At 40.3% G+C, this 26,342-nt stretch overlaps 1 protein-coding gene across 3 annotated transcripts in view; it reads right to left on the bottom strand.

Annotated features, from left to right (window-relative positions):
• Positions 1–26,342, bottom strand: part of LOC140464275 (probable helicase with zinc finger domain) — a 444,481-nt gene that overhangs the window by 218,864 nt on the left and 199,275 nt on the right. For all 3 annotated transcript variants that reach the window (XM_072559139.1, XM_072559141.1, XM_072559140.1), the window contains 2 exons: positions 14,218–14,363; positions 1,731–1,878 (listed from right to left, as the gene is read on the bottom strand). In XM_072559139.1, coding sequence (XP_072415240.1) covers positions 1,731–1,878; positions 14,218–14,363 — 294 coding nt within the window. The remainder of the gene's footprint in view (positions 1–1,730; positions 1,879–14,217; positions 14,364–26,342) is intronic.

Genomic DNA, 26,342 nt, shown 5'->3' with positions numbered 1-26,342 from the left:
AAGCTCCGAGGGCAGTTTCACAACCCAGCAATACCAAAGCCACACAAAGAACAGATCAGACAGAGAGGCACCACCAAAAGCATTGCTCCCAGCACAGGAAAATGGAAGCACCTCATCACTTCAGAGGAGACATTAGCACCTACCTGCTAAGAAGAATGGAAGTTCCGAACCCATTGATACTGTCAGGATGTTGGTTTGTGTAGAGCATTAGGACATTCCTCCGATAACTGATTTCCAATTAGCATCATTGTAACTAAATTACTCCACTTCTAGATACATTCCAGATATATTGTATTTTCCCCATTTCTAATTCACCTCATTGTACAGGGTAATTATAAAATATAGCTTCTTCCTCAGATCGAGGAAGAGAAATTCTGATCTACCTGTACAGACTGTCAGTTCTGTGTCAGCCTAGTCAATTTCTCTTCCAGCTATATCACTTGTAATAAACAGCATGTCAATTTCACCCGATCTGGTTTTGTGGTCTTTGTTGGGCAAATTTCCCTGACACCACCCCAGTCCACACCAGCTCCTCCACTTCACAATTAGAATGAGTTTTCAACATTTCATCAGGAAGAAGATAAAAAAAATTGTGATTTATTTAACAGGATGCTGATTAATAATAACATAACATTTTGTTATCAAATGAAATAATGCTTGCATAAATGGGTGTCTTTGCTCTAAACACAAAACAATACTTGGATCGATCTGATCATTGTTCTTTAAGGAAACTATGCAAGGGACAAAACAATTTGCACACTGTTAACTTCCAAGGACATGTGAAATTCTCTCACAATTTTAAGGCTGAACTATTTGCTCTAAACCTACCATTCCTGGATTGGTTTCTGAATGCATTTAAACCAATTTTCCATTGTCTGACCTCAGGAGTTAATCTAGGATGAGGCAAGGAAATTACTGTGACATATTACATTGATACTGTGGAGGAGAAAATTTATAGTGGAGATTGCCAAGCACTTAGATAATGAATACTGTCATTTCACCCAATCCACTCATGGCAAAAGGAAGTTTTCAAACAATGTTTTGTTTTGTAATGCTTCTGTGAAATGCATTAGAATATTTCATTGCATAAATGGTGCTACATAAAATACATTGTTGTTCTTACTGTAAATCACCATGTGATGAAGAGTCACATAAGTGCAGAAATGGAACTAGTTCACTTTGTGAACTTGAAGTGGGTTAAGGAACTGATACAGAAAAGATAATTTTACAAAGGAATGGTATATTCATGCCACACTACCTACAGAAAGTGGTTTCCAAACCATCATGTTACTAGCAGCAAACCACAAAATACTTTGTCCAGCACAGAACATACAACAAAAAAGGTAAACAGGAATAGGATCTAATTATTCCACACCTCAAAAATATAAATAATATTATTAAAACAAAATTACACTGTCCTGTTAAATTTGTATTTGAGATATATTAGGCTAACTGGATCATTAGGTAAAGGAGAATGACCATTCCAACTGCTAACATGAAATTAATGATGATCAGGCAAAGCAGCTGGGAGATCCATTAGTGTATTTCTGAAAAATAATAATATCATGCAGTCCAAATCAAGTGAAACCTAAACAATTGTTTATAACATTTTTCAACACCACTCAACGAAACTAATTTCATTAGACATCTACAGACAATATTAAAAATGAATCTCCTCCACCTCTTGATCAAGTAAATCAAAAATTAGTATAGAACCAGCCAGGGCTAACCTCAGAACAGTTGTAATAGCTGGTACTGATTTTGTCTTGTACGTCTGCTCCCCAGGCCACACAAAACATGAGGGGATAAAAATCTTTGTGAATTGGCTGTTTGCTGTTAGCCGTAAGGCCTCCTTTGTAGAATAGTTCAGATGCAAGACTAATAAAAGAAAAGCAAGAAAAGATTAAATTGGCATAGGGTAACAAGATAAAAGAGCTATTCAATAGCCATAAGTATAAATCCATTAGTGTATTTCTGAAAAATAATAATCTCATGAAACAGAGAAACTCAACAAGTCTAGTAACATGTGTGAAGAGAGAAACACAGTTAACATTATATCCAATGACTCTTTCAGAACTACAAAGCAAATATGCTGAGTTAATCCAGCTCTTTCTACCTTTATTTCAAATTGCCAACATCTGCAGTATTTTACTTTTATATGATACATAAAGTCTCTCACTAAATGAAGGGCATTTGCTCAAAGTCCACATAGAAATATCAATCAGACCAGAGTAATAGGAGACAACATCAAGCAAATACAACTAAATAGAATTCAGATAGAACTCTAGATTGTGTATTGCTTCATTTACAAAGCCCATTAAATTTAATCCTATTTCAACAAAGGATATACAGGTGAGCATTTGTATGGATTATCCAATGGGGATCCATTTTGGACAAGAATAAAATAGATCATGCTATTCGCTCACTTTTAAAAGACAGATATGTTCAATTATTTTATGCCCTTCACTTTGAAACATAGCTATTTCCAAGTCTACACAAGAAATGGGAAAATTATAGGGGTATATGTTAGCAATAATAATAAAGAATGAAATCACTTCAATGATAGGAGAGGATATGATAAGAGATGTATAGGCAGTGGAGATCTTATGGGATAAGTTAAGATACACAAAAGGACTTAAACCCATAATCAGATTAAACATACGTCCCTGATAATAGCAGTGAAGTTGCAACATGGATTGATGCTGACAGAAGACAGGCATATGGCAGAGGCTTGGTGGTTTTAATGAAGTAATTTAACTCCTATAGTCTGGTACAAATGAGGCCATATCAGAAGGTTGGTGAATTTCTTTATCGAGAATAGTTTTCTCAAACACTGGGTGGAGTTTTCTAGTCTCAGAGAAGGCAAGAAGAATAGTGAGCTTAATTGAGCAGGAGTCAAAAATCAGATTCTTGCATCAAGATTAGCGTTAGCACTTAAGTTCTCCCTCTATAAAAGCTGAGTTAACCTTCTTGCGAACAGAGGTCAAGAACCTCATCTGCATGCATTTTCATCTCATGAACTGCACAATTGATTGGAATTAACCTGCTTTCCTAATTAACTTCTGCCCAGTCAAGATTCTTGTACTTCAGATACTTGAGTGTGTATAAGACCTTTGGCTTCCAGACCAGATAAGTTATTGGCCTTTTCTCCTTCTTGTGTTCACTGTCTTCACTTCTGCTGAAACTTAACAAATGCATTAGCCACCTACAAGAGGACCAAGACAAGATGCATCCCTGGGTCATTATAAAACCAAACTGGCGAACGGTAAGGGAACAGAGAGTATTTCAGAATGGTAACTTGGCACAGAAAACAAATCAGCAGCTTGTGGCTGTAGGGCATAGCTAGGTGACAATGTAAAAGTGCTTGTAAATGTGGCTGTGAATGATTCTGTGTTGCACCAACATCAGAGGTGGCGCATCTTCCTGCAGCATGTGTCGGAAATATTTTATATGTGGATGACGGATATGGTGATCTATGAACAGAAAGGGTGAAGCATTATTACTATGGGAAAGTAGATTCATGTCAGTTAGGGAGATCTCCCATAGTGAGTCAAGGAGTGAGCAATTTTGAGCCTGGGTTGTTGGCCATGGTCAGTCAGACAATTGGTCCAAATAAGGTCAGGAGCTCCTCAACATTCCAGTGAACTGAGCCATGGTCAACCGAGGAAGTCAAACAAAATCAGTCCAGGCTTTCCTGGTTGGTCAGTCAGGGATGTACTGAGGGATGAACCATAGTCAGTGGGTGGGATCTGGGGACTCGGTAACAGTTATACAGGGAGGCGTTGTTGCTGCTGTCCATGCAGTCATTGAAGCCACGGGCAATCCAAGTCAATAGACAATAGACAATAGACAATAGACAATAGATGCAGGAGTAGGCCATTCTGCCCTTCGAGCCTGCACCGCCATTCAATATGATCATGGCTGATCATTCCTAATTAGTATCCTGTTCCAGCCTTATCTCCATACCCCTTGACTCCACTATCTTTAAGAGCTCTATCCAATTCTTTCTTAAAAGAATCCAGAGACTGGGCCTCCACTGCCCTCTGGGGCAGAGCATTCCACACAGCCACCACTCTCTGTGTGAAGTAGTTTCTCCTCATCTCTGTCCTAAATGGTCTACCCCGTATTTTTAAGTTGTGTCCTCTGGTTCGGCACTCCCCCATCAACGGAAATATGTTCCCTCCTGCCAGAGTGTCCAGTCCTTTCATAAGCCTATACGTTTCAATCAGATCCCCTCTCAGTCTTCTAAACTCAAGGGTATACAAGCCCAGTCGCTTCAGTCTTTCCGTGTAAGGCAATCCTGCCATTCCAGGAATTGACCTCGTGAACCTACGCTGCACTCCCTCAATAGCCAGAATGTCTTTCCTCAAATTTGGAGACCAGAACTGTACACAGTACTCCAGGTGTGGTCTCACCAGGGCCCTGTACAGCTGCAGAAGCACCTCTTTGCTTCTATACTCAATCCCTCTTGTTATGAAGGCCAGCATGCTATTAGCCTTCTTCACGACCTGCTGTACCTGCATGCTTGCCTTCATTGACTGGTGGACAAGAACACCCAGATCTCTCTGAACAGCCCCTTTACCTAATTTGATACCATTGAGGTAGTAATCTGCCTTCCTGTTCTTGCCACCAAAGTGGATAACCAGACATTTATCCACATTAAACTGCATCTGCCATGCATCTGCCCACTCACCTAACTTGTCCAGGTCACCCTGTAATCCCCTAACATCCTCATCACATTTCACCCTACCACCTAGCTTTGTGTCATCAGCAAATTTGCTAATGTTATTGCTGATACCATCTTCTATATCATTTACATATATTGTAAAAAGCTGCGGTCCCAGCACGGATCCCTGCGGTACCCCACTGGTCACTGCCTGCCATTTCGAAATGGAGCCGTTAATCACTACCCTTTGTTTCCTGTTAGCCAACCAATTCTCTATCCAATCTAGTACTTTGCCCCCAATCCCGTGCGCCCTAATTTTACTCACTAACCTCTTGTGTGGGACTTTATCAAAAGCTTTCTGAAAGTCCAGGTACACTACATCCACTGGATCTCCCTCGTCCATCTTCCGAGTTACTAGCTTCCAATTAAACCTGTTGGACTATAACCTGGTGTTGTGTGATTTTTAACTTTGTACACCCCAGTACAACACCGGCATCTCCAAATCATAAATAAACTCAGGATGACTTATGTGAATAGGAAGAGCTATTAAGAGGCTAAAAGGTGATCCAGCTGCAGTAGATACTCCAAGCATCTGTGATGTTGGAGGCAAGGAGATCCACAATCAACCAATACATGAATGCAAATGGTGTACATGCTGGTTGGAGCTTGGCCATGTGTGAGACCAACTTCCGAGGGCCAAAAGGTGGTAAAGATTTTGGAACTGCATCTGAAAACAGCCATTGATACTTAATCAATTTTTAATTTTAAAACCGAGATTGATAGTTTTTTTTGTTATCCGTAAAATTAAGCAATCTGGAGTAAGCATAGGTACATAGGGTTAGTTTGCATTATCTAGTGGAACAGAACTCTGAGGATAGCCAAAGGCCAATCATTGAGGACATCCCATAGGCTGACGTTTACAGCCTTCATAACTACATAAGGAATAAAGGGAGGGAAACTACCTCAGCAGGGAAAAACTACAAAGATCATTGTGGGGTGACACTAGAGGGCTAAATCTTCACTCCTTCTCGCCCAAAATCCCATTCAGTGGTGGATCAACTACAACATTAATAGGGCTTTAGTCATAGTGTAAATGTTCTCTGTTCAATCCAACACAGCAACAAAATTTATCTTGTGAATAATTATTTTCCTCTTGTTTGAGATTTTGTTTCTCTCTGTGGAGAAGCCAGCTGGGGTAACTGTGAGAAGGTGCAAGGCATTTGATGCTTTCTGTTTGTACGACAATATAAACATTATGGAAGCGGCAGATCAGAAGTTGAACACATCACAGCAAATGTCCCAAATGTGTACAGCTGTCTAATTGAGAATAAAAGGCTACACTGTGGTAATATATACTGGAGTAAAAGAAGAGCCCAAAAGTCCAACCCTTTTCATATAGCTCGTGTGTTTACTGCCTCAAAGGTTATTTTTATTTGACTAACATTACAGTTCCACCTACAGCCATAAGTTCACATTAATATTGGCAACTTAAAAGTTCCAAGGTGGAGGCAGAATAGCAGGACTGTGTGCGGATTCTTATAAAGGGCTCATTTGCTCTCATCTGCTTTCTTTTCACTTCTGTTCTGTTTCTTTTATTTTTTCTTTTATTTTTCTTTTCTTTGGTAGGTTAGTCGGCAGCATTGGCACAGTTGCAAAAGCGGAGTGTGCGGGAGTGACAGCAGCCTCCCAGTGGTCAGGCGTGGCAGAAGCAAGGACATCCTCCCAGCATTGGGGGCAGGTCACAGCAGTGGCATAGCTCCTCCAGCAATTGGTGGCAGCAGACTCTTCAACATGGAGGTGCCACCATATTTTGGTGGTGGCATGGTAGCAGAGCCAGGGACTCCTGGTTGCAAGACCCAGAGCAGGGACTCCTAGTGCTGGCGAGGCGGCAACAGAATGGTATGCCCAGAGCAGGGACTCCTGATTATTCGCGAAGTGGTAGCAGCAGAGCCAGGGACTCTTGGATGTGGAGCTAGTGTGGGTTCAGCATGGGACTTAGCAGCAGTAAGATGGGCCCAGTGGTGAAGAGATGGCACCTAAACAGTGACAACTCCTACGTTGATGGGTCCGGTGCAGGCAGCAAAGCAGTGAAGGGAGGTTGCTGGCACATGTGTTGCTGGTGAACCAATGCAGGACTCATGGTGGAGGCAGCAGAATGAAGATAAACTCTCTTTCAGTTATATTGTTTTGCTCTTTACTTTTTTTATTTTTAAACTATTCAAAATGATGCCAGCTTGTGATTGGTGAAGCTTTTCACTATTTTACTGCATTATTCACTGTAAAATGCAAGTGACAAATCATTCACTTTGAAAAATTTGACACTAAAACTGTTAATTTTATTTTAAATGCAATATTGTAATTTACTCATGGATTTTTGTAATATAGTAATACTATGCTATCCACACTTATAAAATCAGAGTTATACAGCATGTGAACAGACCCTTCAGTCTAACACATCCATGTTGACCAATCTGACCTAGTCTCATTTACCAGCATTTGGCCCCTAATCCTCTAAACCTTTACTATTCATATATCCATCCAAGTGAATTTTAAATGTTGTAATTGTACCAGCCTCCAACACCTCCTCTGGCAGCTCGTTCCATACAAGCACTACCTGCTGCATGAGAAAGTTATCCCTCAGGTCCCTTTTAAATCTCTCCCTTCTTAGCTTAAATCTATGCTCTCTACTTTGGACTCCCCAGCCTTGGAAAAGGACTTTGGCTATTAACCTAAACTATGCCCCTCATAAACCTCGAAGGTCACTGTTCAGCCTCCAACGCTCCAGGGCAAAAAACAAATCACAGCATACTTAACATCTCCCTATAATTCAAATCTTCCAGTCCTGGCAACATCCTTGTAAATCCTTTCTGCACAGTTGTGTACAACGTTGCCTACACAGTTGTACACAACTCTGATTAATAATATCTTTCCTCGAGGAGGGCCATCAAAATTGTATGCAGTATTCTAAAAGTGATCTCACCAATATCTTGTACAGCTGCAACATGACATTCCAACTCCTTTTGTCAATGGTCTGACCAATCAAGGAAAGCATGCCAACTGCCTCTTTTTTTAAACACTCTACCTGTGACTCCTCTTTCAAGGAGCTGTGCACCTACACACATAGGTCTCTTTGTTCTGCAATACTCCCCAGGGCCCTACCATTCACTGTACAAGTCCTGCCCTGGTTTGTCTTACCAAAATGAAACACCTCACATTTATCTAAATTAAAATCCATCTGCCACTCCTTGGTTCATTAGCCTGTCTGATCAAGGTTTCATTGTACTCTGAGGTAATTTTTTCACTGTCCACTACACCGCCAATTTTGGCATCATCTGAAAATTTATTAACCATACCTCCTATATTAGCAGCCAAATCATTTATATAAATGACACAAAGCAATGGACACAGCACCAATTCTCATAGCACATTGCTGGTCACAGGCCTCCAGTCCATAAAGCAACCCTCTACCATCAGGCTCTGTCTCCTATCTTCAAAGCAATTTTATATCCAATTGGCTACCTCCCCTGGATCCGACGTGATCTAACGGTACTAACCAGCCTACCATGCGGAACCTTGTCAAATTCTTTGCTGAAATCCACATAGACAATGTCTATCACTTTGCCTTCATCAATCTTCTTTGTCACCTCTTCAAAACTCAATCAAGTTTGTAAGATACAATTGAGATACTCACAAAACATTGCTGATGATCCCTAATCAGTCACAGTAAAAATGGAAATTTTTTTGATGCTCTCCTTTTCCAGGTTGATGGTTTTCTGCTGTATTGGGCTCACACAAGTCACACTCACCGGGTCAAGGCCAATCAAAACATTATTATTAAGCAGTTGTCCCTTTGTACAGAGACCATTGGCTCTGTGCTATCTGTTCCAGGAAAAAGGCACCATTGTACACAATTCACAATGTGGTCCAGTAAAAATGCTTTAAACATGATATAATAAACATACAGCCATCTCTTTGCACAGACTTCTTAGCTTAAAGCAGTACCTTCCTTTTCTAATCTGCAGTCAAAATTAGGCAATAAAAACATGTGGTCTTTACATGCCTCCACTCTTTGGAAAGATAAATTTTTTGTCATGGTGATAGACAACAAAAAACAAGACAAATCTATTCATTCTTTTGCTCCCCTTATACATGCTCCTCAGAGGGTCAGTGCATACTTGATAGGTTATTTACCTCAGAGTACAATGAAACCTTGATCAGACAGGCTTTCACATTGTAGAGATTCTATGATTCTATGAAGTAATGTAGATTCCAATTAACTGATTGATATCTCATCATCTTATTGTGGATTTTCACAAGAAAAATGAGACTGAATAATAGAAAATAAAGGAATGGTAGATACATTGAACAGAGTAATTTGCTTCAGTCTTTACTGTAGAGGTTAAAATTAACTTTCTGGAAGCAGCAATACATCAGAAAATGTAAAGGATGTGATGAATGGTGTATCACAGGCACTGGTTCTGGGACCTCAACTACTTACAATTTATATAAAGTGACCTAATAGACATTTATAAAATCATGAGGGGCATGGATAGGATAAATAGACAAAGTATTTTCCCTGGGGTGAGGGAACTCAGAACCAGGGGGCAATTGATTTAGGGTGTGAGGGGAAAGATATAGAAGAGACCTAAGAGGCAACTTTTTCACGCAGAGGGTGGCACGTGTATGGAATGAGCTGCCAGAGGAAGTGGTGGAGGCTGGTACAATTGCAACATTTAAAAGGAACCTGGATGGGTATATGAATAGGAAGGGTTTGGAAGGATATGGGCCGGTTGCTGGCAGGTGGGATTAGATTGGGCTAGGATATCTGGGTTGGACCAAAGGATCTGTTTCCATGCTGTATATCTCTATGAAGTACTGAAGAGCCAGCAATAGTGCCAGTGTTTCATTTTCTATGGTATTTGAAAATTTTATTGTAAAAGTACCCACTGGTTTCTCTACTCCCAACTCATCAACTTGCAATAAGACTGTGTTTACCCGAAGTTACGACTGTCAATTGCCATTTTAAAAGGTTTGATAAGGTCAGGAGTGATCAACACTAGTTCATTTATGTGATTTGGCTTCAGTTTGTCAAAGGCTGCTTGATACTCTGCTGACCAAAACAGTTCTCTGTGTTTCTGTAACAAGTTTGTTAACAGTAGCTTTTGTGCTGATACTAGGCACAAATTTTCCTACTAGATACACACAATCCTAAAAATCTAGCGATTTTCATTTACTTTTAGAAATGAGAAATTCAATCACAGTTTTTACTTTTGCAGTTCTTGGCAATGTTTGTCCCAGTCCTACAATGTACCCTAGGTAAATGAGCCTTGCTTTTGCAAATACCCTGTTTGCAAGATTGGTTACTAAACCAGCTAACAGAAATTACATACACATTAACTAATTAAATAAATAACATCAAATATCTAATTGCTTTACATGTTCTTCATATGTGTTACTGTATATTACAACATCATCGAAATATACCACAGAGTTAGGTACTTCAACTTAAATTATAGGGTTTTAGAATACAGCCAGGGCATTTTTAAAATCAAATGGCATGAGTCAATACTTCCATAATTCATTTGGTGACAAAGACAGATTTCTCTGTAATCCTTGATGTTAATGGCGTTTATCAGTACGCATTGATCAAGTTTGGAAGGAAATAAGGCCATGGCAACCCTATCAGTACAAGCTTCTAACCAAGGAATTGAGCTTGAATTAGGTTTCACCACTGCATTTTACTTTAGGTTGTTTATGTAAAATCTAGCTGACCCATCTGGCTGAGGAACGAAAACCACCAGTGAATTCCAGCTGTTTTGGCATCAATTAAGCTGTTCCCCAGCCTGCACTGAATTTCTTTGTTTCCACCTGAACTTGTTTCTCTGGGCTCAACCATAAGGGTGTTGTTTTATCAGCACCAAGTCCCCTCAGTCCACATCATGTCTAGTTAACACTGAATATCCAGGTGTACCTTCAAATATTTCCTTATTCTTCCATAGTAACTTTACAAGATCTTCCCATTGTCCTTCCTCTAAGTATGAAAACAGTGTCTAACTATCCCAGTAATTCTCTATTGCAAGTCAAATTGTAAAAGGTTCACTTTGTGAATGGTCAACTTCACTCTTACTGTCTTTGTCATCTTCCAGTATTCTTATCAACAGATGCACTTGTTCCTTTTTATCCTCTTCCCTGTGATGATTCTGCTTCAATATGTTTATATAACGTAATTAATTCTTCCTCCTCATCAGGAATATTGAGCAGATAAGTCACTTCAATTAATTTTTCTTCCAACTCCAAACTGCCTTGTAAATACCTTGTAAAAAAAAATCATTCTGCAAAGGCAATAAACTAATACATTGTTTTAATGTTTTATAACCAAACTGCTGATAATATGCTGGAAACACTTAGATAAACTTCGAATCCTGGTCAGATTGTACTTCTTGTTGGTGTCAGTCACTGTGAAGGACCTATCAGTGCATATTTTAAAAATCCTACAGCAAAATTTCCCAAATTTTGAGCAGAAATATGAAATGAAAATGCATACAAGTATATTAAAAATTAAATTATATAAATGTACCAATAATGAGACGCCCAGATGTAACTGCTGGCAACATAAGTAAACAAACATAACATTTTTGGGTTAATGACTGCATTGCAAATTGGGCAGAATATTATGTGAACTCGTTCAGTACTAGCTCACCAATATTACGAGCATTAAATTCCAGACTGTCACCTGATATGGAACTGTGGGAAATCATGCCACACGAGGCATGATTGAGTTTTTTGAAGAAATAACAAAGAGGATTGATGAGAGCAGAATGGTTGACATGATCTATATGGACTTCAGTAAGGCATTTGACAAGGTTCCTCATGGGAGACTGGTGAGCAAGGTTAGATCACATGGAATACAGGAAGAATTAGCCATTTGGATAGAGAACTGGTTCAAAGGTAGAAGACAGAGGGCGGTGGTGGAGAGTTGCTTTTCAGACTGGAAGCCTGTGACCAGTGGTGTGCTACAAAGATCAGTGCTAGGTCCACTACTTTTCATCATTTATATAAATGATTTGGATGTGAACATAGGAGGTATAGTTAGTAAGTTTGCAGATCACACCAAAATTGGAGGTGTAGTGGACAGTGAAGGTTACCTCAGAATACGAGTTCTTGATCTGATGGGCAAATGGGCTGAAGAGTGGCAAATGGAGTTTAATTTAGATAAAGGTGAAGTGCTGCATTTTGGAAAAGCAAGTCAAAGCAGGAGTTATACACTTAATGGTAAGGTCCTAGGGAGTGTTGCTGAACAAAGACACCTTGGAATGCAGGTTTATTGTTCCTTGAAAGTAGAGTTGCAGGTAGATAGGATAGTGAATAAGGCTTTATTGGTCAGAGCATACAGTATGGAAGTTGGGAGGTCATGTTGTGACTGTACAGGACATTGGTTAGGCCACTTTTGGAATATTGCGGGCAATTCAGGTCTCCTTCCCATTGGAAGGATGTTGTGAAACTTGAAAGCATCCAGAAAAGATTCACAAGGATGTTGCCAGGTTTGGAGGATTTGAGCTATATGGAGGGACTGAATAGGCTGAGAGGTGACCTGATAGAGGTTTTTAAACCATGAAGGACATGGATAGGATAAACAGGCAAGGTCTTTTTGTTGGGGTGGGGGAGTCCAGAACTAGGTAGCATAGGTTTAGGGTGAGAGGGGATTGAAATAAAAGGGACTTAAGGGGCAACTTTTTAATGCAGAGGGTGGTGCATGTACGGAATGAGCTGTCACAGGAAGTGGTGGAAGCTGGTACAATTACAGCATTTAAAAGGCGTCCGCATGAATATATGAATAGGAAGGGTTTAGAGGGATATGGGCCTTGTGCTGACAAATGGAACTAGATTAGGTTAGGATATCTGGTTAGCGTGGACGAACTGGACCGAAGGGTCTGTTTCCATGTGTACATCTGTGTGACTCTTTCACTCTACTGTTAACAACAAGAGAAGAACTGACTCAGTCCAAACCAACAAGAAGGCTGGAGTGAAAAAAACATTGATTCTTGATGTGGGAGACCAACAGATCAATGGAGTTGTCAGATAGAAAATAAGAACAAGCCTAGATGGAATAGGTTCAATGCCACAGTAGCCTTTTCTTTCCATTCCTGAATTTAAGTTGGTTCCCTCTTGGTTTCTGAGTTTACAGCAGTAGTTGGAAGTTTCAGATCTTTGTGACTGGCCAACTGTCATCAGATACCATAAACAGAAATCAGACCAAAATATTGAAAATATCCTTTGAAGTAGCTATTCCATCTCAAGAAGAACCAGGAGGCCAAAGTGTTTAACTACAGCAGGAGCTTTATTAAGAAGGTATTTATTCTGTCGGTAGCAAGAGTAGACAAAGCTATTTCCTGCCCAAAGTGACCAATAATAGACATAATAATGTCATGCAATCAAATCTTAAAGTGGCAGTTCACCAAAATTCCAAATACACAATATCTCTCCCCCTTTACATCAAAGATTCCTGCAATGAAAAGATCACAATATTTTTGATCATATAAACAGCATTCATTAGGTAAGATATTGCAGAGGGCGTGAATTCCTGTGTGGCTGCTAGTATAACTCAGCTGTTCATTTATTTTTCTCATTGGCTTTAACCTCTGCTGTTTTAGCTGCACCAAGAACATCATCTGTCTTTCTCTTTTCCTGAGACGACTGAATGTTCAAAGGTTCGCACAATGTCATGGTATTCTTTATTAAGGTATTGATTCTCTCAGATGCTCTAGTTACTGCTCTGTCCTGCATATCCTGATTTCTATTTGGCACAGTTATTTGTGGACCTTCAATTAATGTGTTTGCTGGTACATTCATTCTGGTTGCCAAGAGTTGATCAGCATGTCTTCTCCATATTGCATTTGAACAGTATAGAAAATGGGTCCAATCTGCGCTACAATGATGGCTGGTATCTACTTCTCGCCAATGGTATAATTCCTCACTAACTCTTCTTGATCTTTTTGCAAAAAGCAGCATTTGGCCTTGGAAACATGATCCTGTTGTTTCCTGTCAACAATGCTTTTTGTCATTCAACAAACTGATACTTTACCATGACCAGTACTGGAGAAAATCGAGTGGATTGTATTCTGGTATGTCAACAAAACTCAGTCTTTTGAATAGGATGGCAGGGATGTTAATACAGGCATGATAGAGGAGGAGAAAGAGGAGAACATTCCTGGAAATTAAACATTTAACATTTGCAATATTGCAACTTGCGTAAAGTCCTGCATCAGCATTTCAAAACAAATGTAAACACAATACCGCCATTCAACTGCAAAATGGCAGTTCTATATTTCTGATCTTAGATGGTGATGATGCCAGATGATATTGCTTTCAATAAAGTGCAACTGCAATTGAGTATCAAGATTGTTAACCGGATCTCCAAATAAAGCATAAAGGCAATGTGATGTGCCAAAATGTCTTGCAGTTTGACAAATTTACAAACTGCAATACTTTACCATGATTAAAAGCATATTCCAATAAAAGTCAATGTACTACCTGAAACTTTTCAGGAATACCTGATGATGACTTCATGTGATCTGTACTGTTCTTCTAGTGATATATGATAGCAGGAATCAGGTGGATAGAGCTGTGATAAGCGCTTGATCAAAGAAATATGGAGGTTTCGCTCCCGAGCAAATTCACTATAAATGACAGGATTGAGCTGGAAGACAAAATGAGAGTCAGTTTAGAGATTTATATAAAACTTTTTGCATTAACATTTCAAATTAAAACCATAATGTACAGATTATTTTGCACAGCAACAAACATGCCCAAAGGTTCAAAGGCAAGTGAACCAAACTAATCTGAAAAGTTCTTGTCTCAATTCCCAGGGTGTGCAAAGTTAGCCAATCTAAGACACAATAATCAATTATCATAAACTTTTGTTCAGGAATAAGCAGGCTAAAGAAACAAAAGTTCAATTTCCTCCTCCTTTCTATGTTTTGGTGCCACTACAACATCTAGATGCCGAAAAAGTACAGAAGATTGGCTTTTAATAAATTCACTCAAAGAATGGCTACCCAATTACTTGAGAACTAACTGACACCTGGGAATCAGACTTGAGCACAGATCAAAGACTTCATGGAAGTGAGTGGAGAAAACTAACCCAGAATGTATGTCAATTTGGCCAAATCTCACAAAACATTCACTACAGAATCAATGTAATACAGTAGCGCCTCGACTTATGAACTTAATCCGTTCCGGGACCCGGTTCATGAACCAAAAAGTTCAGATAGCTTAAGAATGCTTGGACACAGCAACAAACGCTGTTCACAGCGCACATGCCAAAGATGAACTGAATGAGATCACGCGGGGCCCAAGAGCTTTTGCGTTCAATAAGCGCGTAGCAAAGCAGAACAATGAAACCACGTGGTCGCACACGGGCTTTTTGCGTTCGTACCTTCGCTCATACCTTAAATCTCGTACGTACGTTGAAGCAAAATTTTACGTACAATCCTGTTCGTAAACCAATTTGTTTGTGAACGGGGTCGTTCGTATGTCCAGGCACTACTGTATCTTTATTCACAGTTTAACCAAGGTTTTAGAGGTTGTGAGGTAGAATGAGGATTTCAAATTGATACAAAATGAACTGATACTAAGTTACCATTCTCTGAGGGCAGCGACGTAGCACTAAAGATGGGGAACAGGCAGTGAGAAAGGTCAATGTTAGAATCACAGAAGAGTTTAGCCAAATGAAGTCTTTGACCCACTGACGTTGTGCCAGCCCTTATGTCCCACTTCCTTATTCTTTCCGTATATTTCTGCAATAGTTTCTCTTTCAAGAATTTATCCAACTCCCTTTTGAAGGATACTGTTGATTATAACGGTGTAAAATATTTTCCTTATTTTGCCAAATCAGATAGCAACACCAGCCATGGGAAACAATTTCTTTTTGTTTATTCAACCTAAATTTCCATGATTTTAGTTCTATGAGATCCTCTTTTAACTATCACTGCTCTGTGCAGAATAACCCCAATTTCTCCAACCTGTTCGTTAGAACTGTAATCCATCATCACTGAAAACTACTTAAATATATGTTTTCTGTACCTCCTCCAAATCATTCAAGTACTTTCTAATGTATTGGACAAAGCTTCCAGTTGGGGTCATGGTCAATTTTCAATATCAGTTTAGCACAACTCCACTGCTTCTTTACTCTGTCTCTGTCTCTTATTAATTATCTAATTAGAGATATTGTGCGAGAAATATTTTTCTACATTACAAAGAAAAGAAGTCCTTATATACAGAAGAATGTTCAAGCAATTAATAAATAAAACCATTTAGAGCCATTACAAAGGATTAACCGATAAGACTGTCGATGCTCCGCTTGGCTGAAGTTTTCTTTAGGTTGACTGGGGAGTAAAGAGAGAAAGGACAGACAATCCACCTCATTTCAGCAACGGGAAGCTGCAAGTAGTTACACACTAAAATAAGCCCCTTTTCCCATTGTGGTGAATAATGGTAATACAATCCTATTATAATATTAAACACCTTGAAGCTTCAGTGTGCAATTTGCATCTAAACCCAAACAATGTCTTATATAACCATATGCTGCAGATTAAAAATTGGCAGGATATGGAGAAAAAATGTTCCCATTGCCGCTAGGAGGTAGGATTTAGCCAATTGAGCCCATCTGTGTTAGCTTTTCTTCTCCAGCAATATACTTCGGCTGACCCCAGTCTTCCCAGAAAAAGAGAACAGCCCGATTACACCTAACAGCATAAGGTTTCCAAATATCCTCAGATGGCAAAGACAATCCTAGTGCATCTCAGATGCTAAAAGAGGTCCAGTATTTTCTGATGAAAATAATCTCTCAAATTTTACCAAAAATTAGCACCCAGTTATTTTAAGATTAATATTTGACTGAAATCTCAGAATAGACAATAACAGAATGACCTGCATTTGAGATTAGAATTGACTTTGTATCTAATGCCAAATAATTTATCTTGTGTTATGGACTAGTCCACACCACTCAAAACATTCTTAAGTAAACAGCCCAGACCACAACTTTGCAATTTGTTTCAGTGAGTGTACAGTGAAAAGTACCCAGAGTAGGTTAGCTAGGTTGACTACCAGGTTTTAAAATAGATAAAAATTTATTTACAAAATTACACAATGAAACACAAACAACAGAATAAAGAACCCTACAGAACTCAGTCTATCCAAACATACACAACAGTCCCAATAAGCAAACGCCCTGGAAAAAAATAGTAAAAATGGAACAGCTGCTTACAGGTTGAAGGTAGAAGGGCAGAAGGAGAGAAAGTCTTTGCAGTCTGTTCACACACAGCTGAACTCCTAACTAGTTCTGGACTGAATTGCTCACCTAGAGAGCTGACACACCCCTTTCATTATACCGGTCATTCTAAAACATGAGCACTTTGGCCTGAAGTCTCATCTGTTTACATATAAACAAAAGGCCTCTCAAAATCCTTTTTCATCTCTGTACCAAACTAGCCACCTTGGAGCCGGCAGCTGGTTTATGACTCCCTGAAAAAAAATCAAGGACACAGTATCCTTGAGAAAAGGTATAGGCTTTTAGGGAAAAAGGACCAGCTTTGTGACACCACCCCACCTTTACAAGCCATCATTACCAAAAGATGGCTTCATTTTTAAAACCATTCAAAAATAAACTGATTAGTTGTGTGAAACAGACATACACACTATACTAACTATACACATGGAGACATGCATATCCACATGCGAATTCAGGCCATGGCAAACCCACCAGTGAATGCCTCCATATCTCATTCAAGTCTCGATAACGCATCAGTAATCACATTTTTGCGACCTGTCACATATATGATCGTCAAATTGAATGGCTGCAACAACAAGCTCTATCCAAACAGTCTGGCATTTTTATCCTTAAATATTCCCACAAACGGCAATGGGTTATGATCAGTGCATACAATTGTCTCAGATACATTGCTGGTAGCATAAACACTGAAATGTTGTAATGCCAACACCAAGCTTAAAGTCTCTTTCTCCACTGTTGAATATTTCTGTTGATGAACGTTCAACCTCCTAGAAAAATATCCACTGGGTTTTTCTATTCCCTTATCATCCTCCCGCAGGAGCACTACACCGACACCCACATCACTGGCATCGATAGCCAACTTGAAAGGCTTTGTGCAATCCGGTGTGGCTAATACTGGGGCAGTGGGTAACAGTTTTTAGGCTGTCAAATGTCCACTGAAATTTCTGCCCCTTTTTAAACAATTTGGTGAGTGGAGCAGCCACACTGCTAAAGTTCAGCACAAACTTTCAAGAAAATCCACTCAATCCAGGAACAGTAGAACTGCTTTTCTCGTCAACAGTGTGGGAAATTCTCAAATTACTTTTGTTTTTACATCTCGTGGGGCCATTTGTCCATGTCCAATAACATGGTCCAGGAAGGTGACTTGGGCTTTGGCAAACTCACTTTTAACTAGGTTTACCATCAAGGCTGTCTCCCGAAGTTGATTGAGCAAGTCCAGTAAATGCTGTAAATGTTCCTTCCATGAGTGACTAAAAACCACCAGGTCATCAATGTAAACAACACAATTGGGTAACTGGAAATGACCTTATTAAGTCAGTTTCTGAAATGTGGCTGAAGCTTTTTTCATACCAAATGGTATGACTTTGAACTGATAAAGTCCATTTGACGTTACGAGAGCCAAAATTGCCTTTGCTCTCTCTGACAGAGGCACTTGCCAGTAGCCTCTGAGCAAGTCCAACTTAGAAATCTAAGTTGTTTGTCCCACATTTTCGACACAGTCCTCCAACCGCGGAATTGGATATGCATCAGTCTTTGTAACAGAGTCAACTTTGAGACAGTCCACACATAAGTGTTGGTTACCATCTGGCTTTGGCACCATGATTATGGGTGAGCTCCAGTCACTGCAACTCACTTCGATTATGCCATCTTGGAGCATGCCCTCTATCTCCTTCTGAACTTGTGCCAACTTTAGAGGGTTATGCCTTCAAGGATGTTGCTTAATTGGAACAGCATCTCCTATCTCTACATCATGCACAATTAGATTAGTACTTCCCAGTTTATTTCTACATATCTTCCCATGTGATAACAATAACTCTTTCAGGTCATTTCAACTTTCTTGTGGAAGGTAACTCAATAATTTATCCCAATTTTTGACAACTTCCTCATTGTCCAATTGATTTGAGGAATCTCCAATTCAGAATCCTCTGAATTTGGCTCTTCCTTCTGTGCTGTAATCATTAACAGCTTCTCCTCTTGCTTTCCTTCCCTATCAAAATACCTTTTGAGCATATTCACATGACACACTCTGTGAGATTTCTTCCTGTCTGAAGTCTTTATCAAGTAGTCCACCTCACTCAATGTCCTCTCGATTTGATAAGGTTCACTAAAGCCTGCTTTTAAAGGCTCACCTGTTACTGGAAGTAAGACCAATACCTTATTCCCAATTGCAAAAGTACAAATTTGTGATTTCTTATTCACTTGCTGTTTCATTGTATGCTGTGATAAGTTTAAATGCTGTCTAGCCAACTCTCCAGCTCTATCTAATCATTCTCTAAAATTTGATTGGTGCTCTCTGAATTCTAACTTGTTAGTTTCTCCTTAATCAATTTTAACAGTCCTCTTACTTCATGCCCAAAAATTAATTCAGTTGGACTGAATTTGGTCGATTCATTCGTTTCATCTCTGATCACGAAAAGTACAAATAGGACTCCCTTATCCTAATCCTCTGGATAATCCTGACCATAAGCCCTCAACACGGTCGTCAGTGTTTTATGCCATCTCTCTAGCCCACCCTGTGATTCGGGATGGTACGCAGTAGATTTGAATTGCTTTATTCCCAAGGTACTCTTAACCTCCTTGAATAGTTTGGATAAGAAGTTTGATCCTTGATCTGACTGGATCTCTGATTGGTAGTCTGTATCTAGTAAAAAATGTAAGTAATTTTTCTACAACCCTTTTAGCTGTGATGTTGCATAATGGGATTGCCTCTGGAAATCTAGTCAATACATCCATTATTGTTAATAAATATTTATTCCCATTTACATCCTTGTGTAGTCCAGGCCAGTAAAAATGTCTTTGTATTTTAGCCTGTGTTTTCCTCACCCCTAAATGACCTCCAAGTGGTTGCTGATGCACCACTCGCAGCACATCTTTTCTACACCCTACTGGCAAAACAATTTGATGAAGCTCTGCCCGTTTCTCATCTGCTTGAATGTGTGATGGTCTCCATTTCCTCATTAAAAATCATTTATTAAGTAATACCACACAGGGATGCATTCACTCTCCTTCTCTGTATATGCCTTTTGATATAACTGTTTTAAATTGTTATCTTTCTGCTTTAACTCAATAAGTGTAGCAGAGCTAAAGATACTTCATGTTTATCTAGTTGCTCCAGCTCTGTCCCACTTATCTGATCAAAAAAAGTCTTAGATAAAGCTATGTCAGTTTCCTTATCTGTGCCTCTTGATCTCTCCAGCTTCAACTTGTGCCTCTGTGATCTTGTGATTACACAATCTGGGAAAATTCCTGGATACACATCCTTCCTTTCCTCAGTTCCCTGCGTCTCCACTGTCTTTTCAGCTAGAGTAGGCAGCACGCCTACCAGTGAACCAGATATAGCATTTGCAAGGACAAATTGTATTCCTAGAGCTAAGAGTTTGTTGAGTACACCTACCACAAATTCTGCACTCTTCTCTGGATTCTCTCGCCTCACTTTACATAATTGAGCCTCTTTTGTCTCACCATGAATTCCTGTTACCAGTACCTTTTCTTGCAATAGTCCCTCAGGTTTACATATCTCCTCATCCTTCAGCATTACAGCCTGAGAGGATCCCATTTCAGGTGCCAGCAGCAGGAAGAGCGGGAGATTGGATCGGGGCCTGTCAGGAAAGGTGAGTCACTGATTTAAAACTTTAAACGCTTACCTTGAGCATCTGCGGCGGCAGCACCTCAGAGAGCAGAGGCTTCTGGGAAAGGAGGGACAATTTGTTTTCCCCTCAGCCACATAAGTGAGTGTAAACCCGAGATCCTACCCTTGTAGGCCCTCCCACTCATCCATCTCCACTAACCTTCTACACCAGGGACACATCAGGTAAGCTTCTCTTCTTTTTTTAACTTTCTGATAAGGGGACTAGTAGGGATGGATGTGCAGGGAGAGAAATGTTCCTCATGTATGATATTTGAGGTTAAGGATGCCATTAGTGTCCCATCCTACATCTGTAGGAAGTGCACCCAACTCTTGCTCCTCCAAGACCGTGTTAGGGAACTGGAGCAGAGGCTGGATGAACGTTGGATCATTTGGGAGGCAGAGTCTATGATAGATAAGAGTTACAGGGAAGTAGTTACTCCTAGGCACGAAGAAAGCTGGGTAAATGTTAGAAGGGGGAGAAAACAGTCAGTGTAAGGATCCCCTGAGGTCATTCCCCTGAAAAAAAGTATACCATTTTGGATACTGTTGGGAGGACGACTTATCAGGGGCATGCATTGGGCTGCAGATCCATAGCACAGAGTCTATCCCTGTTACACAGAAAGGAAGGAAGGAAAGTAGGACAGTATTAGTCATTGGGGACTCAATAGTGAGGGGGTCAGATAGAAGGTTTGCTGGGAACGAAGGAGACTCAAGCTTGGTGTGTTGTCTCCCAGGTGTCAGGGTGGTGTCTAGGATCGTATCTTTGGAGTCCTGAAGGGAGAGGGTGACCAGTCCCAAGCCATGTCCACATAGGTATCAACAATATAGGTAGAAAGAGGGATAGGGATGTAAGGCAGGATTTCAGTGAGCTCGGGTGGAAGCTGAGAGCAAGAACACACAGAGTTGTTATCTCTGATTTACTACCAGTGCCAAATGATAGCAAGGGGAAGAACAGGGAGAGATACCAGCTGAACATATAGCTGCAGAGATGGTGCTGGAGGGAGGGTTTCAAGTTTATGATAATTGGGGCTCATTTTGGGGAAGGTGGGACTTCCATAAACAAGACAGTTTTCACTTAAACCAGAAGGGTACTAATATCCTGGGTGAGAAATTTGCTCGTGCTCGGGTGGGTTTAAACTAGCTCAGCAGGGGGGTGGAAACCTATATTGTAGTTCCAGTACACAGGAAGATGAGAGTAGGGAGGACATGGACAGGATTTCATGGTCACAGGAATGTGCTGGCAGACAGCAAGTGGTTTGAAGTGTGTCTACTTCAACACCAGGAGTGCCTGGTCAGTGAACTTGCAGCACCTGGGACTTTGATGTTGTAGCCATTTCGGAGAGATGGATAGAGCAAGGTCAGGAATGGATGTTTCAGGTTCCAGGGCTTGATCTTTCTTTAAGATCAGGGAAGGTGGTAAAAAAGGGGGAGGTATGCCTTTGTTAGTCAAGAACAGTATAACAGTGGCTGAAAGAACATTTGAAGAGGACTCATCTACTGGGGTGGTATGGGCTGAGGTTAGAAACAGGAGAGGAGAGGCCATACTGCTGGGAGTTTTTTATAGATTCCCGCAAAGTTCCAAGGATGTGGAGGAAAGGAATGGCAAAGTGATTTTGGGCAGGAGTAAAAGGAACAGGGTGGTCATTATGGGGGACTTTAACTTGCCCAACATTGGCTGGAAACGCTATAACTCTAGTACATCGGATGGATCAATATTTGTCCAATGTGTGCAGGAGGGTTTACTGTCATAGTATGTCAAAGGGCCGACAAGAGGGGAGACCACACTGGATCTGTTACTTGGTAACAAAACAGGCCAGGTGTTTGATTTAGTGATAGGTGAGCACTTTGGAGAGAGCGACCATAATTATGTTTAGTTTAGCGATAGAAAGGGCTAGGCATATGCCACAGGGCAAGAGTTATAGATAGGAGAAGGGCAATTATAACGCGATTAGGCAACATGTAGGAGGCATAGAATGGGGCAGTAAAATGCAGGGGATGGAGACAACCGAAATGTGGAACTGGTTTAAGGAACAGATATTGTGTGTCTTTGACAGGTATGTCCCTGTCAGGCAAGAAGGAGGTAATAAGGTAAGGAAACCATGGTTTATTAAAGAAATTGTATCTTTGTTAAGCGGAAGAGGGAGGCTTATGTGACATTGAGGCGAGATGGTTCAGATGAGGCGATGGAGAATTACAGAGTAGCTCGGAAGGATTTAAAGACAGAGTTAAGCAGAGCAAGGAGAGCACATGAGCAGTCTTTAGCAGGTAGGATAAAGGAGAACCCTCAAGCTTTCTATAGATATGTGAGGAATAAAAGGATAAATATAGTAGGAATAGAGCCTGTCAAAAATAGAAGTGGGAATTTGTGTGTGGACCCTGTAGAGATCGGAGAGCAGTTAAACAAATATTTCTCATCTGTTTTCACTCAGGAAAAGGTGAATAATGTAGAGGAGAAGACTGAGGCATGGGCTATTAGAATTGAAAGGATTGAGGTTAGTAAGGAGGAAGTGTTATCAATTCTAAAAGGTGTGAAAGTAGATAAGTCCCCTGGGCCAGATGGGATTTTCCGAGAATTCTCTCAGAAGCTAGGAAGGACTTAGCCAAGCCTTTGGCCTTGATCTTTGAGTTGTCATTGTCTACAGGTTTAGTACCAGAGGACTGGAGGATTGCAAATGTTGTGCCCTTGTTCAAGAAGGGCAATAAAGATGACCCAGATAATTATAGACCAGTGAGCCCTGTGTCTGTTGTAGGAAAAGTTTTGGAAAGGATTGTAAAAGATAGGATTTATAATCATCTAGCAAGCAACAATTTGATTGGAAATAGTCAACATGGATTCATCAAGGGCATGTCATGTCTCACAAACCTCTGAGTTTTTTGAGAAGGTGACCAAGCATGTGGATGACAGTAGGGTAGTTGACGTGGTATACATGGACTTCAGCAAAGCCTTTGATAAGGTGCCACATGGTAGGCTATTGGAGAAAACGCGGAGGCATGAGATTAAAGGTGATTTAGCAGTTTGGATTAGAAACAGGCTTTCTGGAAGAAAGCAACAAGTAGTGGTTGAGCAGTCTGGCAGAGTCCAGTTACTAGTGGTGTGCCACAAGGATCTGTTTTGGGACCATTGTGGTTTGTCATTTTTATAAACAACTTGAATGTATGCAGAAGTGGATAGGTTAGTAAGTTTGCAGATGATACTAAAGTTGGTGGAGTGGTGGACAGTGTGGAAGAATGTTGCAGGTTGCAAGGAGACTTAGATAAACTGCAGAACTGGGCTGAAAGGTGGCAAATGGAGTGCAATGCAGATAAATATGAGGTGATTGACTTTGGGAAGAACAACAGGAAGGCAGAATACTGGTAGTGTGGATGTGCAGAGGGATCTTGGTGTCCATGTACATAGATCCCTGAAAGTTGTCACCCAGGTTGATAGTGCTGTTAAGAAGGCATACCGTGTGTTAGGTTTTATTGGTAGAAGGATTGAGCTCCGGAGCCGTGATGTCATGCTGCAACTGTACAAAATACTACTGCGGCCTCACTTGGAGTACTGTGTGCAGTTCTAGTTGCCCCATTACAGGAAGGATGTGAAAGCATTGGAAAAGGTGCAGAGGAGATCTACCAGACTGCTGCCTGGTCTGAAGCGAAGGTCTTATGAGGAAAAACTGAGGGACTTGGATCTATTCTCATTGGAGAGAATAAGGCTAAGAGGCAATTTAATAGAGACATACAAGATGATCAAAGGATTAGATAGGATGGACAGTGTGAGTCTTTTTCATAGGATGACGACATCTGCTTGTATGAGGGGGCATAATTGCAAATTGAGGCATGATAGATTTAAAACAGATGTTAGAGGCAGGTTCTTCACTCAGAGAGTGGTAAGGGCATGGAATGGCCTGCCTGCCAATGTAGTTAACTCAGCCACATTAGGGGCCTTTAAACAGTCCTTGGATAGGCATATGGATGATGATGGGATAGTCTAGGGTGATAAAAGCTTAGATTCGTTCTCAGGTCAGCGCAACATCGAGGGCCGAAGGGCGTGTTCTGCGCTGTATTGTTCTATGTTTTATGTCCCTTAATTTTGTAGACTCTTTACCTGCAAATCCTGTCCTATGTGAATAAACTTTACCCTTGCATGTATATTTTTTAAGCAGATCTGGCATTTCGTCCTTAATCAACCTCTGATCATCTTGTACACTCTGAGGCAGTCGTATAACTTCCCTTGTGCGTTTTGTTACTAGTCCAACAAAACATTCAGGCCTGTCCAGTTTTCCTACATCTGGCTTTCTCCTAGCCCACTAACACTGTAATTTTGTATGTCCCACTTTATTACAATGAAAACACTGGAGCTTTTTAACTTCTTTGTCCCCTCAAGAGTTTCTTTTTCACCCTGTGGTAAGTTATTCTTATGATCTTCACTGAGATCCACCTTTCCCTTTCCACATGAGGATATCTCTTTGCTCCAGTTTCTATCCCCCATGGACTGAAATTGATTCTAGAAGCCAAACCAAGTTTTCTGGACCAGCTCATAATCGTCAGCCACTTCAGCTGCTAACTTTGCCATTTTATCTCTCTGCTCTTCCACATGAGTTTGCATTACCTTCAGCCTTTATCTCCAGTCCTTTAAGCTGACTTTCCTTTTTAAGTGTCAGTTTCTGAAGTTCAAACACTCTTTTCTCTCTGTTCTGCTGCTCTCTCTTTTTCCGTCTCTTCTACTGTTAATCGTAACTCAAACTGTTTCAGTTCTGCTGCTCTTTCCATATCTCTCACCTCTAACCCAAGCTGCTACATTTGCAATCGAATTCTTGCTATCTCTATAGATCCTGATGGTTTCTGAAGCAAGTTTAAATGCTGAGCTACTGCTGTAATTATCTCTCCTTTCCTCACAGTAGCAAACAGTTTCAATCCCAGCTTGCCTGCTAATTCCTGCAGCTTGGTCTTATTCACCTTTTGCAACCTTCCAAAGTAACCGCATTCACTTCAGAAAACGTTTGACAACTGAAAGAGCCATTACTATCCCAAGGTTTGTCTACCCAACTAAACAAATACCCGAAATAAAGACATTAGCATCAACCACTCGCTGTTTAAAATCCCACAAAGAGCCCCCAATCTGTTATGATCTAGGCCAGACCATTCAAAACATTATTGAGCAGTCAGCCCAGACCATAACTTTGCAATTTGTTTCGGTAAATGTACAGTGAAAATTACCCAGATTAAGTTAGCTAGGTTGACTATCAGGTTTTAAAACAGACAAAAATTCATTCACAAAATTACACAACAAAACACACAGAACAGAATAAAGAACCACTACTGAACTCAGTCTGTCCAAACTAGACTTAATTATGCTGTTCCAAACATCCACAACAGTCCCAATAAGTAAATCTCCTTTAAAAAAACAGTAAAAATGCAACAAATGCTTACAGGTTGAAGGTAAAATGGCAGAAGAAGAGAAAGTTTTTGCAGACTGTTCACACACAGCTGAACTCCTTACTAATTCTGGACTGAACTGCTCAGCTAGAGAGCTGACTACTTCCCTTTCATTATACAGGTTGCTTCTGAAACTTGACTACATTGGCCTTAAGTCTCATCTGTTTACGTATAAACAAAAGGCCTCTCAAAATCCTTTTTCATCTCTGTACCAAATGAGTCACCTCAGAGCCAGGAGCTGGTTTGTGATCCCTCATAAGAAAAAAATCAAGGATACAGTATCCTTGAGAAAAGGAATAGGTTTTAGGAAAAAAGGACCAGCTTTGTGACACTTCGCAGTA

The sequence above is a fragment of the Chiloscyllium punctatum genome, chromosome 40, assembly GCF_047496795.1.
Source record: "Chiloscyllium punctatum isolate Juve2018m chromosome 40, sChiPun1.3, whole genome shotgun sequence".
In the NCBI taxonomy this organism is placed as follows: domain Eukaryota; kingdom Metazoa; phylum Chordata; class Chondrichthyes; order Orectolobiformes; family Hemiscylliidae; genus Chiloscyllium; species Chiloscyllium punctatum.
This window is presented reverse-complemented; position numbering and strand designations above follow the sequence as displayed.